The sequence below is a fragment of the Paramisgurnus dabryanus genome, chromosome 12 (assembly GCF_030506205.2).
Source record: "Paramisgurnus dabryanus chromosome 12, PD_genome_1.1, whole genome shotgun sequence".
NCBI lineage: Eukaryota > Metazoa > Chordata > Actinopteri > Cypriniformes > Cobitidae > Paramisgurnus > Paramisgurnus dabryanus.
The window spans coordinates 32,649,388-32,666,838 of NC_133348.1; the positions used below are offsets into that span (position 1 = coordinate 32,649,388).

General features: G+C 36.3%; 2 protein-coding genes across 2 annotated transcripts; both read left to right on the forward strand.

The window, feature by feature from the left end:
* Positions 1-137: 137 nt before the first annotated feature.
* sprtn (SprT-like N-terminal domain) lies at positions 138-7,818 on the forward strand. Its single transcript, XM_065268888.2, has 5 exons — positions 138-983; positions 1,121-1,220; positions 1,840-1,968; positions 3,818-4,106; positions 5,660-7,818. Exons 1-5 carry the CDS (start codon positions 673-675, stop codon positions 6,751-6,753), a joined length of 1,923 nt encoding a protein of 640 aa, XP_065124960.1. The 5' UTR covers positions 138-672; the 3' UTR covers positions 6,754-7,818.
* An 833-nt stretch (positions 7,819-8,651) lies between these two features.
* Positions 8,652-15,067, forward strand: fam89a (family with sequence similarity 89 member A). The gene is made up of 2 exons (XM_065268828.2): positions 8,652-9,067; positions 12,688-15,067. Exons 1-2 carry the CDS (start codon positions 8,816-8,818, stop codon positions 12,961-12,963), a joined length of 528 nt encoding a protein of 175 aa, XP_065124900.1. The 5' UTR covers positions 8,652-8,815; the 3' UTR covers positions 12,964-15,067.
* Positions 15,068-17,451: the final 2,384 nt, after the last annotated feature.

The following is a 17,451-nucleotide window of genomic DNA, read 5'->3' on the forward strand; positions in this document are numbered from 1 at the left end:
ACATTTCGGTTTTGAGGTTATGTTAATATGCATATGTTTAAGTGGCAACCGTCTGATTAAAATATAATGTCATATGCAGCTGTCAAAAAACCTTTAGTCTTTTCATTTAATCGCACAAATTTAGTTCACAAATACACCGTTTATGCAAAAAAGGAAAAGGGTGGGCATCAAACCATCACTTTTATACAAATTAATTTACGGTGAAAATATCTGCTATGAAAGGCAAAACTCAACTGTTTTAAATCTACACTGTAGTTCCACCCGCTGTGCTACATTTATTATGATTTTTGTATTGTTTAAAACTTGCATAAAAATATTGTAATCCTCGTATATTCCAAATGTCGTGTTAAATATTAATAAAAATAAAAATGTCAGGTCTTTGAAAGGAAAAATACAATTCCCAGCATGCTTCACGCTGTGCAACTTTATGATTGGTCAACATCTTTCTCGTAGGGCTCTGCGGGAAAACGGTGTCAGTTTTCTTTCAAATGTTAAACATTTCATTGACAAACTAGGAAACCCGGCGAACAGGCCTGAAATCGTTTGATTAATAATAAATCGGGGTTTTCACCGGTCATGGTCTTTGAATTTATGCGAAGATTTTGATGGTGTCATCTATCAGACAGAAACGGCGGGTCTGTTTGTTTTTAACGTTGCTGCTAAACCGGATTGATGATGGAGGATGAAGACTTCTTGCTCGCTCTTCGTTTACAAGAAGAGTTTGATCAAGAAGTATCGGGTACTCAGTGGGACGATGATGACTATCCGTCGAGTAAAAAGCGCAAGATTGATTTATCTGATCAGATGAATGTTGTGTCATTCACTCAGACCAAACCAGACAGACCGCTGTCTATCGTAGATGAATCGTGGGAGACTCTGGATCCCAGTCCGGACGTGAGAGCCATGTTCCTGCAGTTTAATGACAAGTTCTTCTGGGGGAAACTTAGCGGGGTCGAGGTGAAGTGGAGCCGAAGGATGACACTGTAAGATTCATAATCTAATAAACATGATTTTGTGTAGACAAATTAGCATAGTTTCTGCACAATAAACCGTACTGAGCACGTGTTATATGTATGGAGGATATGTTACTATAATGTGAATAATGTCTCTTTTTTTTCAGATGTGCTGGAGTTTGTTCTTATGAGGGAAGAGGAGGCCTGTGCTCTATAAGACTCAGTGAACCTCTCCTAAAGCTCAGACCCCGTAAAGATCTTGTACAGGTTGGTTAAACTTTACATTTAACTTACTTTTCAAAATGAATTCAGATTTAACAACATTTACATGTCTGGTCATATTTAACACGATTAATTAGTGTGTGATGCTTAAAAAAAACTTAAATGTAAGGCTGCATAACAACTAATCGCAACTAATAATTTGCCGAATAAAAGTTTTTGTTTAAAAACGTTATGTGTGTGTGTTGTGTATCATAATTTTGTATATATAAATACATATACATGTATGTATATATTTAAGAAATATTATTTAGGAATATAAACGTGTATATACATTTTTGTATTTATATATAATTTATATTATATATAAATAAGAATACTTTTTTTTCTTAAAATTATACATGCATATGTGTGTCTGTGTGTACTAATTATTATAAAAATACACACACCTATATGATGTAAACAAAACTTTCATTCTGCAAACGATTAGTTGCAATTAGTTGTTAATGCAGCCCTACTTAAATGTGGAACACAGTTTTTGTTACTGAAAGGTATGCTATAACATTTTGTAAACATGGTAAAAATAACTAATAATCTTTATAAGATTTCATCCTATTTTTATACATTTCTAAAGGTAGATTTTAATTTACACTGTTTCTGTCCACAGACTCTTCTTCATGAGATGATCCATGCCCTTCTGTTTGTCACTCAGAACAACAGAGATCGAGACGGCCATGGACCAGAATTCTGCAAGCACATGAACAGAATAAACCAAGCAAGTGGGACCAACATCACTGTAAGACATTTCCCCTGTAAACTCAGGCCTGGGTACTAGTTTTTCGAAGAAAATGCTGATATTCAGTCCCAGTATGAAAAAATATCAAACCCCTTTCACACAGAGAGTTGATACCAGAAAATTGCTGTAGAGTGCCTAAATGCAAACATGTCCCAGGATTTCCTGGAATTGATTTTGGGATGGATATCTAGTTATATTGCAAGGATCAGTCCCGAAATGCACCCTGTGTTAACAAAATGTTGGAACAATGCTGTAAGGTGTGTGTCGTAGTAAGATCTCATGTTTTGTTGCGTGAACAGTTATCGTACAACCCTTTGTGGGTTTTAAATGCAGTCACAACAATTAAATGTCTGCAAACTGGAATGAAGCAGAGATTATAGAGCTTCTCATTATCCTCGCTGAAGCTGAGATTGTTCGCCAGCTTAACAAAGCGATTTTTCGTAGAGTGGTTTTCCATAATCACAGATCATAATCAAACTTAAAGCTCCTGTTTTTTTCTGTGTTTTGAAGCTTTGATTGTGTTATGTAAGGAATAATTGACGACGGGCCATCAAATTATAAGAAAATAATGCACACCCTAGGTGCAATGTGGCATGACGCGAAGCGGGTGTGCATTATTTTCTTATAATTCAAAGGACCGTAGTCATTTATTCGTATTATACCAGGGTTACCACAAATATTGCTCTGGTGCCTATTTTAAAGACATTTGACAAGTTAGGTGTGCGGTTATCAGAAATTAATGCATACCCACGGAACATTTCTCAGCCAATCAGAATTCAGCATTCAACAGACCCTCGGTATAAAGTAATATAACGTGTTCATGTTTCACTTGTAAAAAAGTGGTATTTTTCACACCATTTACTGTTTTCACTGTCCTCAAAACAAGCTGATGTCTTCCTTGCTCTATGAAGTTCCTTCTTCAGAAATACGTAACGAGTTCTGATTGTGTAGTTTGTTTAGTGTGTTGTGATTCAATAAGAGCCTAGCTTGCCATTAGCTTAGTTGGCGACTGACGTATTTTTGTGGAGGGAGGTTAGCCAAAAACTGTTCCCACATTTTGGGAATTTAGCTTATTCACCGTATCCCCCAGAGTTAGATAAGTCCATACATAACCTTTATCATCTCCGTGCCTGCTGTTACTCTGTCTGACACACCCACCGCTAGCTTAGCTTGGCACAAAGACTGAAAGTGAATGGCTCCAGCTAGCAAACTGCTCCCAATAAGTGACAAAATAAGTGTTGTGATTTGTATAGTCACAGCGTGTACAAATAACAAGGTCATATGAGACACAGCCATCTTTTAACAGTATACATACCTGGGAACTATATTCTCAGAAGGCGAAACACTGATACGTGGCGGCGTTTTGGCCTATGTGAGTGTTTATTGCAGCATTTTCATCCGTGAAACAAAACACGGTTCAAGTGAGCAACCTTATTGGGGTTATGTTTCAAGCTGCGCTAAAAACGTGTTCTGATGGTGAAGTGATAGCCCAGATCGATACTTTTTCATTGCCCCATTGTTCTTCCCCAAAGCCAGCGGGGCATAACTGACATCAGTTGCCGTTCCTTGCAAATAGTGCATTAACTCTTGAGTCTGCTGGCTGTTTGCATTCACACAAACTTGACCACATCTGGCTGGGCAAGATTGTACTTTATATTTTTCATAGTTTGTGACGTGCACACTAGCACAGGTCGCAGTCGCACTTTACCAACTCGGTGGTTATGACAACCCTCACAGCTTTTAGTATTACATTTATGTGTAAAAACATTGTTGGATTTACAGATTTTACACTCTTAGAACAAAGGATGTTTTAATATAAACTGTATATTGTCATTACTGCTCTTTGCAGATATATCATTCGTTTCATGATGAGGTTGACGTGTACAGGCAGCACTGGTGGCGCTGTAACGGGCCCTGTCAGAATCGCCGACCGTTCTTCGGATACGTGAAGCGTGCTATGAACAGACCTCCCTCGGCCAGAGACCCCTGGTGGGCCGAGCATCAGAGGACCTGTGGTGGAACATACACCAAAATTAAGGAGCCAGAGAACTATGGGAAATCTGGAAAAAAAGCGGATGGAAAGAAAGACAAGAATCCTACCAGTGAGAATTCCAAGAAGCCTCCCAGTAGCACTACAGGTAATCCATTAGATATTCCCACATTGTTATAGTGTGTGTATCTGTACATGTGAATAGTTATTGGCTTTTATCCATCTACATGGATGTTTTTTGTAGACTGAGTTTGATGAGTTTATTTACATTCTGGTCCTATACTGGTCCTTTGCATAAAAAAAGGCTGTCCATCGATTAAAATATTTAATCAAAAAAAATTACTGCATCAATACCATAAAATCACTGGTAAAGCTAATAGATTTGGCACACACAAAGTCAAAAACAATATAAGTATATGTTAAAAAATATATATTTTTTATTTTTTGATTGACATTAATCCCTTTCACACATACAGTCTTTACTGGTAATTTACTGGTAAATTGCAGTTAACATGTCATGTGTGAACAGAACCTTTCCGGTAAATCAGTGCTCCCAATTTACCAGTAAGACAGGTTGTAAGATTACCAGTAATTTACCGGTAAGCGCTATGTGTGAACGAAAAATATAGGATTACCGGCATTTAGAACGGACGACTTCAGACCGTGCTGACAGCTTCGGGCCAATCAGAACATTTTTATACAGGTGACGCGTTTACCCCCGCACTGTTACGGATGTTTCCACACACATGCTGCTTAAAATTCGAGCACACCTGAAGTTAACATCCATATTTCTTCAAAGTTGTTTAAAACAGTTTACGGTAAAAAAAGATGGGCCATCTATTTGCCAAATTGCTGACGTCCTTAGCACACCCTCTGAAGCCTAATGTGCAAACGCAGGTTTCGTTCGACGCCGCCTAACGCAATGTTTTTTTGGTCACGAGCAACTTCGCGACCGTTTGCCACAGATGTGAAAACAACAAAATACGGACCGACGATATTAAGTCATAAGCCGCCATTGTTTACAAATACGACACGGAGCTTGCCGGCCGCGTGCCACAGGTAACTTCCGCTTTCTCTCTGAGTTTACCGATATTTTAATACTGATGTGTGAATGATGTCTTACTGGTAAAAAGACGGAACGTCACTGCATGTGTGAACAGCACATTTTTGTATTTACTGGTAAATTAATTCTTGTAAAATTCATGGTAATTTATCAGAATTACTGTGTGAAAGAGGCTATTAAGACACCGACAGTTTATAAGATCTACTTTTCTCTCTTAAAAACTCTTTAAACATCAAGCAAGTCCTGTACTTTATTTTCGAATTCCATGTTTTAAAACTGAAACAAAAATCTTAAGACGCACAAGTGGATGGATACGCATAATTTCTATTAGTTTAGCATTTTGGACGGTACACCTCTCAGAAAACGTACAAATAAAAATCATTTTAGATGTTTGATGACTATTTACTGTCTAAGGCTGCGTCTCAAATTGCGCGTTACGTTAATTGCACGTTAATACAATTAGTGGTGTTAAAATTAATTTACGTTAATGCATTATTAATGCATTAATTTTGACAGCCTTAATAAAAATATCAGCTAGTGTTTACAATTTACAATTGCCTTGCTAGTTTGCTACTTGCTGTTTGAACATTAAACTCTATTCTTTTGGTATTTGATGAATTCTTTCCATTGTGTTACAGATTCTGGCTCACAAGACATCAGAAATCTTATTCCATTTACTGGGAGAGGTTTTGTTCTGGGAGGAAGCACACAGAATTCCACAGACAAACAGCCAAGCCAGACTCACTTAAGTCCCACTAAGGTGCATCCTTTCGTTTCACCTCCTAGTAATGATTCGCTATCCCCAACTAGACCATGGTCCAATGGGACAGACTCTGACAAAAGATTCAGCTCAGGTGCATCAAATGTTCTTCGCAAAAAATCAGTTAGCAACACCAGTGCCTTTGTTAACATCAATGGCTCGCCTGTGAGAATTTCCAAAGCCAACGGCAGTTTGAAGACCAAACAGAGGACAGTACAAGATCTCTTTCAGTCCAAGGTCCTCAAATCTCCAGAAAAAGCCCCCAGCAGTGTAGGTTCTTCCAAATTTACCACAGATACCTCAACATCAAATCCTGCTAAATCTAATGGACCGGCTACATCTGGTGCCTTGGACAAAATACATTATGGTACCACTAGCCAAATCAATAACCGTCATTCATCCACTGTAACCGGCTTAACTGAGCCCTATGTCTCCAAATATTTTGGAAATGCTAACGATGCTAAAACAAAATTTTCAAATTCAAAAACTTTGGGAAGCCCTACAAAGTCTGAAACAAGCACAGGTTACATGTCTAAGAACTTTGGAAGTAACCAAAGATCAGGGTCGAATATTACAAGCTCAGGATTCGGGAAAACTGGAAGTCCCCAAAAGTCACAGACAACGACTTTCGATTCCAAGCACTTTGGAGGCGTTCAAAAGCCTGACTCTAATTTTCCAAATCCTAAAAACGTTGGCAGTCCCCAGACATCAGGGACATCAACTTCAGGAGCCAGGAAAAGATCACGGGAAGAGCAAAACTCCGCACATATCTTTGATTACTTCCAGAGGACGGTCAGCGAACCGGCCACATCCACAGTGAAGCGCAGAGAGGATATCGGAGGCATTTCCGTGCCTGAAAGAGATCATCAAGCGAATAATTTTCCAGTCCAAATCACCGTCCACTGCCCTGTGTGCCATAGCAAAATACTAGAGTCCAAAATTAATGAACATTTAGACTCCTGTCTTACTTGAATACTGAAAACAGGATGTTCCTAGTGTGTTCCTAGCTCATAGTGCAAAATATTGAACATTAAAATGTCTCACGTTGTTTGAAATTTTTCTTCCATGTCAGTAAATCCCAATGCACAAACCGATTTTTTTATAGTAATACGAATCGAGAATTTTATTTTCAAAGTTTTTGAGATTTTGTTGACTCATTCTACCTCATTTAAGTATTCGTATTATGGGAGGAATGTTGGGCGTGGTCAGCTTTGGTTTGATTGACAGTTTGTTGAGTTGTCACTGTCCTTGTGCCCACATTTCATGTTGATTCAGCAGTACTGAATTTCGCATGCGCTAGCTATTCACTATGGGATTTAGCTTTTTGCAGAATCAGGGTTTGCAAGGTTGTTCTCATCTTGCTGTAACAGCTCTGCCGTTCTTTCACACTTGGGGGCGGGGCTTATGCCACCTTCTTCGTACCTTGGAGACATACGCACAATAAAAGTTGAACCTCTCCCAAACACGAAAATTCAGTGGGTATGCAGGCAGCTGTAGGCTGTGGATGTAATACATAAAGTGTTGTGCTCTTTTGTTTTAATGTTTGTGTTTCAGTCTACATTTCAATACGAAACAATGCTCGATGACGTGGTCATGGCGTTGATGTGAGACTCAGGTGCAACTATTGGCTAGATTCATTTTTACAGCCGAACACAAACAATCAATTATCTGTACTATTGTTAAAATAGCAGGGCACTGTGATAGAGTGTCTGACGTTTTCCAGAAATCAGTGTTGTTTTATATAAACAATTTTAATATGCACCAAATATATTGAATGCAAACTGTGCGCTTTCTTGATTGTATCTTGCACATTTATTGTTGGCCAGTTTTGGGCCAGACTTAAATCGTTGTAAAGTTGACTTTTTGTGAACTTTTTTGTAAACTTTACTTGTTTAATATACAAATAAGGAGGATTTCAGATTTCAAAGTGGTTATAAATGTTTGTGTTGTTTTTGTTATACAAACGGTTGGTGTTTAGACCTGTTAAAACAGAAAAATTGTGCCCTATTCATGTTTAAGTGATGTCTTTGTTAACTTAAATAAATATTGTTTTACTGTTTTAAAAAATTTGAATCTCTTCTAAAGATATTTATTTTATCCTATACAAAATCTTTCTTAAATGCTAGAAGGGGACATTTATGAAAATGAAGGTCTGTTATGGTACAGATTGGATGACCCAGATGTATCCGTTTATGATTGATAGAGAAGTGGTTAGCTGTGTTTGTGCGTGTGTGTGTGTGCGTGTGTGTGTGTGTCTGCCTGCATATGTTGTCTTTACAATAGCCTCATGTCTGAATGCTTTGTGTCCAGCTGCAGCTGGACGTGTGTTGTTTCAGATGGGCGGATCCATGGTCGATCATGGTCACCATCTGCCTGTTACTGACACCTTTGTTCCTTCCCGGGAATCCGGCCCTGACCTCACTCTGAGTCAATTCATCTGACCATTTCCTGACCATGTGCTCTTCAGAGGTGCTATTAGACAACTGTGATGTGTATTTTACTAGCTCTTCAAACCCAAAATAGCATTTTGCGATAATTTAAAACATATTTGTAATGAGATAAAAGTATGTTTATTTTATAAAGTGCAAGAATTTTGAACATTTGCACAGCCAATAGATTGCAACATTGTTTTTGAGGAGAGATTGCACAATATAGCACAAATTCTTTCTTTAAATAATGATAACGTGAAATGGGTCAGTAAACATTTCTAAACAACATCAAGTAAACAAAAAAAATAGGGTGTTTCACAATATCTGGGCTTTAATCAGACGAAAAGATTAATTCTGATTTTAATGCTCATGAATATTCATTGACCCTCTTGTCCGTCACGTGTGGCCACGCCCAGTCTACGCCGGATCGCTTTAAATGGACAGGAAGTGCGAGTTCCAGCCCCACAGATTATAGGTGTCGTTAGGAGCGGTAGTTGCTACATGGATTTGTCGACGTTTTCGTGTAACAGTCTTTAAGAAAATCAGCACATGCTGTTCTTTATACTCTCGTCTGTTAATATAACGTGTTACTGGTTAATGTTACTATGAATGGTAAGGTTGGGAATGGAGCAGCGGGCGGTATGTTGGCCTGTATCGAGGGTCTACCGCCGTTGCCCAAGAGCTTAAGCGGGCTGCTCAACTCCAGCGGCGGCTCGTGGAGAGAGATGGAGAGGATGTACGTGAAGAAGACCATGATCCAAGACGACCTGAGCCGAGGACGAAATAACGCCGACAATCTGCTGGCGAATAAACCGGCAAACCTGGATGCAGCCCTGGCTCTGCTCAGGAAAGAGATGGTAAGAGTAGAGATAGTAAAGCAACAGCTGTTGTCATAAATGCGGGCGTTTGTTTCATATGTCAGCGGCTGTATCTTCAAGCTTAGTCCCTCGAGTATCTAAACTGCGTGTCTCTGAACAATATAGAGCGCGCATCATAATGTCAACCTAACCCTTAACTTAGGAATGTGATTCCCAAAATGTTTTAAACACTTTTTATACCTGGTATTTAAAATATATGTTGCCAAATATGTTTGATTTGAATCTCAAAAATGTTCTGTTTAAATCTTAAGAACACTCCATGATATGAGTATGATAATGAGTACTCAATTCGAATATTTAAGCACACTTTTATATCCTAAGAATACTCGTGTAATGCCAGAAGTGTTTAATTTTCATAATCTGAACTCTTTTAAGAATACTCGTAAAGAGTTCAGTTCGATTAGTCTGAATACTTGTATGCCATGAGTGTTCAGTTTGAACAGTATACACTTAAAAACTACCAAATATCTTTGAATTGAATCTCATAAATATTATTTTTAATCCTAAGAATAGTCATATGATTCCAGAAGTGTTAAATTTGAATAATCTGAATTTTTAAGAATACTCGTATGCCGAGAGTGTTCTGTTCAATTGGTCAGAATACTAGTAAAATGCCACAACTAGCATTTGATTTGAACTAGGGATGCTAAACAATGAATCGTTAGCAGAATAAAAGTTTTTGTTTACATCACGTATGTGTGTAAACTGTGTATAATATATATATATATATATATATATGAACACATTCATGTATAATTTTAAGAAAATAAAATGTATATATTAAGTATTTATATTTATGTATAATATAAATTATACATAAATATACAAATGTATATACACATGTAAACATTTATAAAACATACATGCATGTGTGTACATTTATTTATACAAAGTTATTATATACAGTTCACACACATATATGATGTTAACAAAAACTTTTATTCTACTAACGATTAATCGCGATTAATCGTTAAGCATCCCTAATTTGAACAGTATACATTTAAATATTGTCTTTGAATTTCAAAAACATTGTGTTTAATTCAAAGCATACTTGTATGATTCCAGAAGTAGGGCTGTGAAAATGAATGGTTTAACATAAAAAATATCTGTCTGAAATCGATTCTGAATCGCAAGGCTGCGATTTTGTGTTTTATGCACAGCTTGTGTTTGTACTACGGCGTTTTGGTTCTTAGGAATTTATCAATCTAAAATCACTATGGGGTGGTTTCCTGGACAGGGATTAGACTAGTCCTAGACTAAAATAAATGTAAGAGTTGTCCAAACTGAAAACGTATCTTAAAATACATTTAGTGCCCTTTTTTTCGCCTGAAAATGCACACAAGTAATGTTTTAGTAAGGCATGTTTGTTAAAACTAGTTATTTCCTAACTAGTTAACTAAAATCATTCAAAATATTCTTTATTATCATGAAAATACCCCAAACAATTTAAAGAACAGTGATATATTCTTATAGACATTTTCTGGAATAGCGTTTGTAATTGTAGTACTTCTGCGACACAAATGGAGTTTCTGCACGAGAGTGCCCTCTGGCTCTTGGATGTGCCGGCGAAATCACTGTAATTCGTTAAAATTAATACATTGAGAAAACGTGCATTTGCACGATTAATCGACAGCCATAGCCATAAGTGTTCAATTTAAATGGTCTGAACTCTCGTATATTGCCCTGAGTGTTTGATTTGACTAGTAATAACACTTATAAGCTGCCAAATATTACATCCGAATCTCAGTCATTTTCTATTTAAATCTTAAAAACGATTAAGCTTATAAAATGCCATAAGTGTTCAATTCAAGTAGGCTGAACACTCTTAAAATGCCACAAGTGTTCGATTCGAATAGTAAGAACACTTGTAAGCTGCCAAATATGTTCAATTTGAATCTCAAAAATGTTCCTTTTTAAATCTTCAGTTCAGCGCATCAATATGATGCCATGAGTGTTCAATTCGAGTAGTCTGAACACTGTGTTTGAATCAAATAGTGTGAACACTTTTAAACTGCCAAATATGTTTGATTCTAATCTGATAAACACTCATGATGTTCAGTTTGAGTGGTCTGAACACATGTATAATGGCTCTAGTGTTAGATTTCAAGAAACACTTGTAAGCTGACATATATGTTAGATTTAAATGTTAAAAATGTTGTGTTTTAAATCCTAAGAACTCTCATATGATGCCACGAATGTTTGATTCGAATCAGTGTTTCCCACAGGATTTTGAGGAGACTGTGGTGGTGATGACGTCACCCGCTTATTAGCATATATGTGACGTCATCATGTTGTGTTTGAGTTTGATCTAGTGTTGGCACCTGAAATATGTTTCACTTCTACTCTTTGATCTGTATCTGTATTTGATCTGTATTATATATCAAATTATATTTTAAGCCGAATTAAGCTGTTTTAAATGGTGAAATTAAAATGTAAATGGGAATCATGAAAATTCTATTTGTGGGGGCCAGTGTTGATTCTGTGGTGGGCCACCACAAATAAATCAATGTATGGGAAACACTGCGAATAGTTGAAACACTTGTAGATTCGAAACTCAAAAATAATTAAATCCTAAAAACACTCACGATGCCACGAGCGTTTGATTGAAATAGTTGAAAAGCCTAAAATGCCAAGATTGTTCAATATGAAATTTTTCAAAAAAAATTGGGATGCTCATATAATGTCACCATTATTTGATTCTCAGAATTGGGTTGGAACATTCATATGCTGCCAAATGTTATTCTGCGTACACACTAAAAGTGAAGCTCGCATTCTTCATTCTAGATTACTCACAGGATTTAACTTAAGATCAGGGGAATTTTCAGATTGAGTTGAATATTTTCAGTTTGCGCGGAAATCACATTTGAGGTGAATAGTGCTTGTTTGCTGCAATCACGCGACCCTATTTGCGTCATTCACACCGCCCTGCGCAGATTGGCATCTATTCGGTTGTTTTCTTATGACTTTGTATGTAATCTACTTGCGCAAATTGTTAAATTCGTGTTTGGTGCGTATGCCCCATTAGATTAAAATCTCATAAATATTGTCTTTAAATGTTTAGAACCGTTAATCATGCATTGTAAAGATATTTGTACACTGAAAATGTGATGTTCAAAACTGATAAATTGTAAAGCTGGGAATGCGCTTGTAATTTCACTGATCAGAATGCATCCGTGATGCTCAAGAAAAGCTGTCTTTGTGTATTACATTTTTCTGGAATGTTTAAGTAGTCACAAGGACTAGGCTAAAAATCCTTACTATGTCAGAACAAAGAATGTATGGGATTAAAGGTTAAGAATATAACCACAGACATTATATAACATTATTATTATTATTATATAACATTATATAACTTATTAACTAATTAACTTCACGGCTATGTTTATGCAACCGGCCACAGTACATTACAAGGTATACATTTTTATTTATCAGGATGTGTGTTAGCTTTTGCACTGCTAAGTGCTTACTATGCTCTAAAAAGTAAGCTACACATACTGTAACATTTTGTATTCGCTTTGGTCTAGTATGCACTTTGTTGCCCATTAGTTCTTATGATTTTTTTTCTAAGAATGAGTGTTAATTGTTTTTGTTTTGTGCAGGTGGGTCTGCGTCAGCAGGACATGTCTCTGCTCTGTCAGCTCTGGTCTCTCCATGAGTCAATCCAGGAGTACAAGGGCAGCTGCCAGGACCTGTCTGCCGTGTCCGGCACTGACGGGCCGTATGGAATGGAAAACGGCTATTTTGACGAAGATGAGGAATATTATACAGAATCTGTTATGACACCAGCCGAAACACCGGACGGAAATGACACATCTCCCAAAAACGGGACATCCAAGGACAGTTGGATACATGACTCCTTCCATATCACAATCTAAAAGATGAACTCGAGTTGCTTTTTCTTTGAGGAAAACAAGCTGTGCCATAATTTCCGTTGCTGGCATTGTTTAGTTTTACAGCAGACTCTTTCTACAGGAAATTTAAAGGAGGATTATTATTTATTGTGTAATACATAATAGTATTTTTTTGCTGATTTAATCAACATTGGATATTTTATAAGATCTTTTTTATATGGGGAGAAGCATATGGTTTCAAAATGATGTTTACAGTAAAGCAACTTTTGTTTGACTAGAAGCCCCACTGGATCTAGATTTATTTTTATTTCTCACTGAGCAGTTGCTCGCCGGGTGCTTGATGAAAGGTTTTTTGAGTTTTGATAAAGCTGGACATGCTACCTATTCTTTGCTGAAATGTAATCCAGGGTATAACCAGCACAAAGCGCTCATGACAGCATCACCAAAACATGCCATGGTGTCCTAGTGTATTTATTATACAACATATTGCATAACTCATTCATTATTTACATATCTTACACAAGTAAATTGATATCCAGCTGTGTTCAGCTCCATAACATTTCTATAGCATTTACATTTCATGTCAACCTACACTAGATGGTGTATTGTAGATGTTTTATTTATTTGCTGCTGAATGTCTTCCATTACGTTTGAATACACCGTCAAAATGCAGTATAAAGTTAAAACAACTTGGTTTTGCAAATCAGTTCAACCTACTGTTTTAAGTTTTGACTGTGATAAGTTGACCTAACTTAAACAAAAAACAAGTTGAAATTGTTTAACTTAATATTTTAAGTTAAATAAAAAAAGTTGATTTGACACACATGCTGCATTTTTTTTTTACAGTGTACCAATCTCGAATACCATATATATATATATATATATAAGTAGCCTGTATTGACAATATGAGATAATAAACTTTGTTTTGCCATCAATATAGTCATGAATCAACCAAAAATAATCAGTGTATACGTATTCTGAATGTCTCAGCTATCACAGCATATCAACGGTCATTTTATAAAACATGTTTTTATTTAACGTGTGGTAATTTGTGATTTTTGTGTCTCGCAATGCAAGGAAAGGACTACACTCTCAAAATGGCTGGGTTATTTTTGACCCATAATGCGTAAATATTGGACAAAACGCACAGCTGGGTTAAAAATCCCCCAATGCTGGGTTGTTTTTACCAACTTTGGGTCATTTTTAACCCAGCAAGTGGTTTGTCCAATATGGGTCAAAAAGAACCATGCCATTTTTCGATTGTATTAAATTTAGCGTGATTAAGAACTTTAATACTTTATAAATGTGAATTTTTTTGCAGTTTTCTTTTGAAATGTGAATGAAATAATATCAGCAAGATATTTGTTTTGACCTCTACAATGCAACAGTCCTTGTTTTTTTTTACACATCTGGAACGTACATAAATGCAGCACAATTCAACTTAACCCTCCTGTCTCTTACCGGTTTCAAATGCTGATTCAATTTTAACTCCTTTTCCAACACACAACCTATCAGATTTTAGTCAAAAATTATATATAATTGGAAAAACAGTAACACAACTAAAACAACAACAATATTGTTATTCAACCAGCAGGGTTTTGGGTGCTTTGACCAAAGGGCGCACTGACAGTAACTTAACACATTGTGCCTTGACACATCTTGGTTTCTAATCCAGGTGCTATTGCCATTTCCAGCTATCTATTAACTTATTTTTATATCTCTATTCATCAGCTCATCCCAGCAAAAACATCTTCTCACCACCCATCCTATTATCTTCCAACCTGTTGTGATTTACAGCTGCGGTCCTGCCATTTACCCAGAAATTCCTTCTTGGTTTTTGTAATTTGCATTGCAAGTCAGTGAAAGTATTTTGGGGTTTGTTTGATCTCTGTGGTTGGTTGTGAAACGCTGTTCTTGGATGTTTTATATAAAGTGGTGCTAAATTTTTTGCATGTTTGATTTGATGTTTTTGGTCAATCCATGTTCTCAGAGTCTTGCATTGGGTGTGTTTGTGTGTGAAACTGTGCTTATACGTGGTCTGAGCTGATAATGATACAAGAATAATCATTTTTCTATTTTCTTTTATTTAGTAGCTATATAAAAAAATAAAATATCACAATGAATGGCATTTCTATTTCATGTTTTCAAAGGTTTTTTTTTGGTTGGACAATAGATCTCTCGGAAAAGTTGTCAAGCAGTACAAAAGTTAAAAACAAGAAAAACCTGTTTGAATTCTTTATCAGGTATGCAATATATCTGAAATCTTCATTGACGTTACTGTTATCTCAACAACAACATTAAAATGACAGAGGCTGTTCAGAATGAAAGACTCGCCTATTCAATATACTGTCAACACTGCCTACTTTTTCAGAAAACAGGCATTATTTCACAATGTTTACACATTTCAGCGAGAAGCATTGAGTTATCTTGGCAGGGCTTTCGTATAACGAGTAAAAAAAAGGGTAAAGTCATATGCATGCGTATTTTTAGTTCATCCGAGTACTCATGTATGTAAAAAATGTGCATATTGTCCAGAGGGTGCATACTAAATATGCAGCAATAATATAGCATGCCATTCAGACACACTCTCTGCTTCACTATGCTACGATGGCACCACGTGTAATTGCTTTTTGGGAAGCATCCAGCGCTTAATTGACAGAACACTGAGTCTTTATCCTTATCTGGCTGCCATGAACTGACAATGAGATTAATAGTCCTGAATTTATGCCGTATTCAGAAGATAACAGTTGTAAATGAATTCGTAGACAGGTGCAAGTCAATGTGATTAATATCTCATTATATAATATTGTACTGCTTGCATATTTGTGCACATGCTATCAGAGTTGATTTAATAAGACAATGATGCAATTATGCAGTGTCCTATAAAAGCGATGCATTTTTTTTCTTTATTGCTTTCATATGAAAGTGTTTTTTGCTGTTGACTAAATCTAAATCCACACCCCTGGGTTTGGGCCTAAGCACCTGGTTGGATTACTATAATCTTTACTGAATGTGTCTGTGTCACGTTGACTGGGGATTTTCCTGTTTAGAGTGCAACAAGTGAAAGACGTCCATATGTGCAGAAAGTCATTAAAGTGAGAGATGAATAAACACAGTCATTAAACATAGATTCATCAGCATGTGTTTCCTAAGGAGATCTAATGGAGAGAGCTATCCATTCGCATTCCCATTTATACCAGAACTATAACCTGGATATTACCATTTTTGCAATTTAGATTACTTATTTGTGTTCTTAATAATGCACGCACGCACTTTTGATCAACATGTGGGACATCACAACGAATACCAGACCATAAATGGCAATCCACTAGAGAAACAGATTTTTTGTCTGAATAATGGTGCAGTAACAGTAACTAACTAAATGCATTTGAGTTATTTTACTTCTAGTTCATTACTCTCTGTATAGGGTCCTCCCTGTTGTCACATGTGCATATGGGTCCATTCTGGAATACCTTCAGATGTGTCTGAACCGATCTTTTCTAGTCCCTATATGAGACTGCAGAGTTTTCCATGTAGTACATGGAGTTATTTGCTAATAAAGTGCAACAGTCACTATATATACAGTATACAAGTGTGTTATTGTAAGATTGATGCTTTTATTAAATTCAATTTATAGTCTGATCTTGTGGAATAAAATGATTCTGCATAATGCACAGTAAGGGTATTGTAGTCTTTCTATGGCAGTGGTTCTCAAACTGGGGGCCGGGCAGTTTTATGACATTTTATAAAATACATTAATTTCTCATAAATTCTGTGTAATTAAAGCAAAAAAAAAAAAATAAGGCTACTAACCAACAGTACTACTTTGTATACTTTAATATGTTTTGTCTAAATAAAATGTTATGTTTTAGAACTAAATTGTCATAAATTTTTTTGGGGGGGGGCAAGAAGGAATGCACCGCACACTGAAAAAGGGGGGGGGGCGCACGCTGAAAAAGTTTGAGAACCACTGTTCTATGGCATATTGTATATATTTATCTTGCTGAGTTTTGTATACTTTATACATGATAACACCCTTTTCTGTTACCATATATGATTTGACAAACACAATTTTCCAATCTGTGTTGACATACAGTTATGGACAAAAATATTGCCCTCCTTGGTAAATATGAGCAAAGAAAGCTGGGAAAGTAAATCTGCATTAATTCGCCTTTTTATCTTTTTTAAATAAAAATAAATCCAACGTTTCATTGATGAAAAATATTAGAATTTTTTTTTAAATAAACAAAACATTAACATATTAAACTGGGGTTGGACCTTTCTTGGCTGAATGTTTCCATAGCAAACCTTTAACATCTGAAGAACCTTCACAGAAAGCAAACAACTTTGGCCCGGATCTGTGCCGAAGTCATCTGCTGCCTGGGATTCTTTTTGAAAAAGGTTCTTTGTAATGAAACAAATTATACAAAAGTAAGAAATAAATGGTTCATTTTGACTAAATGGCTACTAAAAATGGTTCGGCAATGTTAAATACTATTGTTTAGTTGCAAT

Coding starts and splice junctions, on each gene's coding strand:
- sprtn (XM_065268888.2), top strand. CDS start 673: ATGATGGAGGATGAAGACTTCTTGCTCGCTCTTCGTTTACAAGAAGAG. Junction 984..1,120: donor TGGAGCCGAAGGATGACACT/GTAAGATTCATA, acceptor CTTTTTTTTCAG/ATGTGCTGGAGTTTGTTCTT. Junction 1,221..1,839: donor CCCGTAAAGATCTTGTACAG/GTTGGTTAAACT, acceptor TTCTGTCCACAG/ACTCTTCTTCATGAGATGAT.
- fam89a (XM_065268828.2), top strand. CDS start 8,816: ATGAATGGTAAGGTTGGGAATGGAGCAGCGGGCGGTATGTTGGCCTGT. Junction 9,068..12,687: donor CTCTGCTCAGGAAAGAGATG/GTAAGAGTAGAG, acceptor TGTTTTGTGCAG/GTGGGTCTGCGTCAGCAGGA.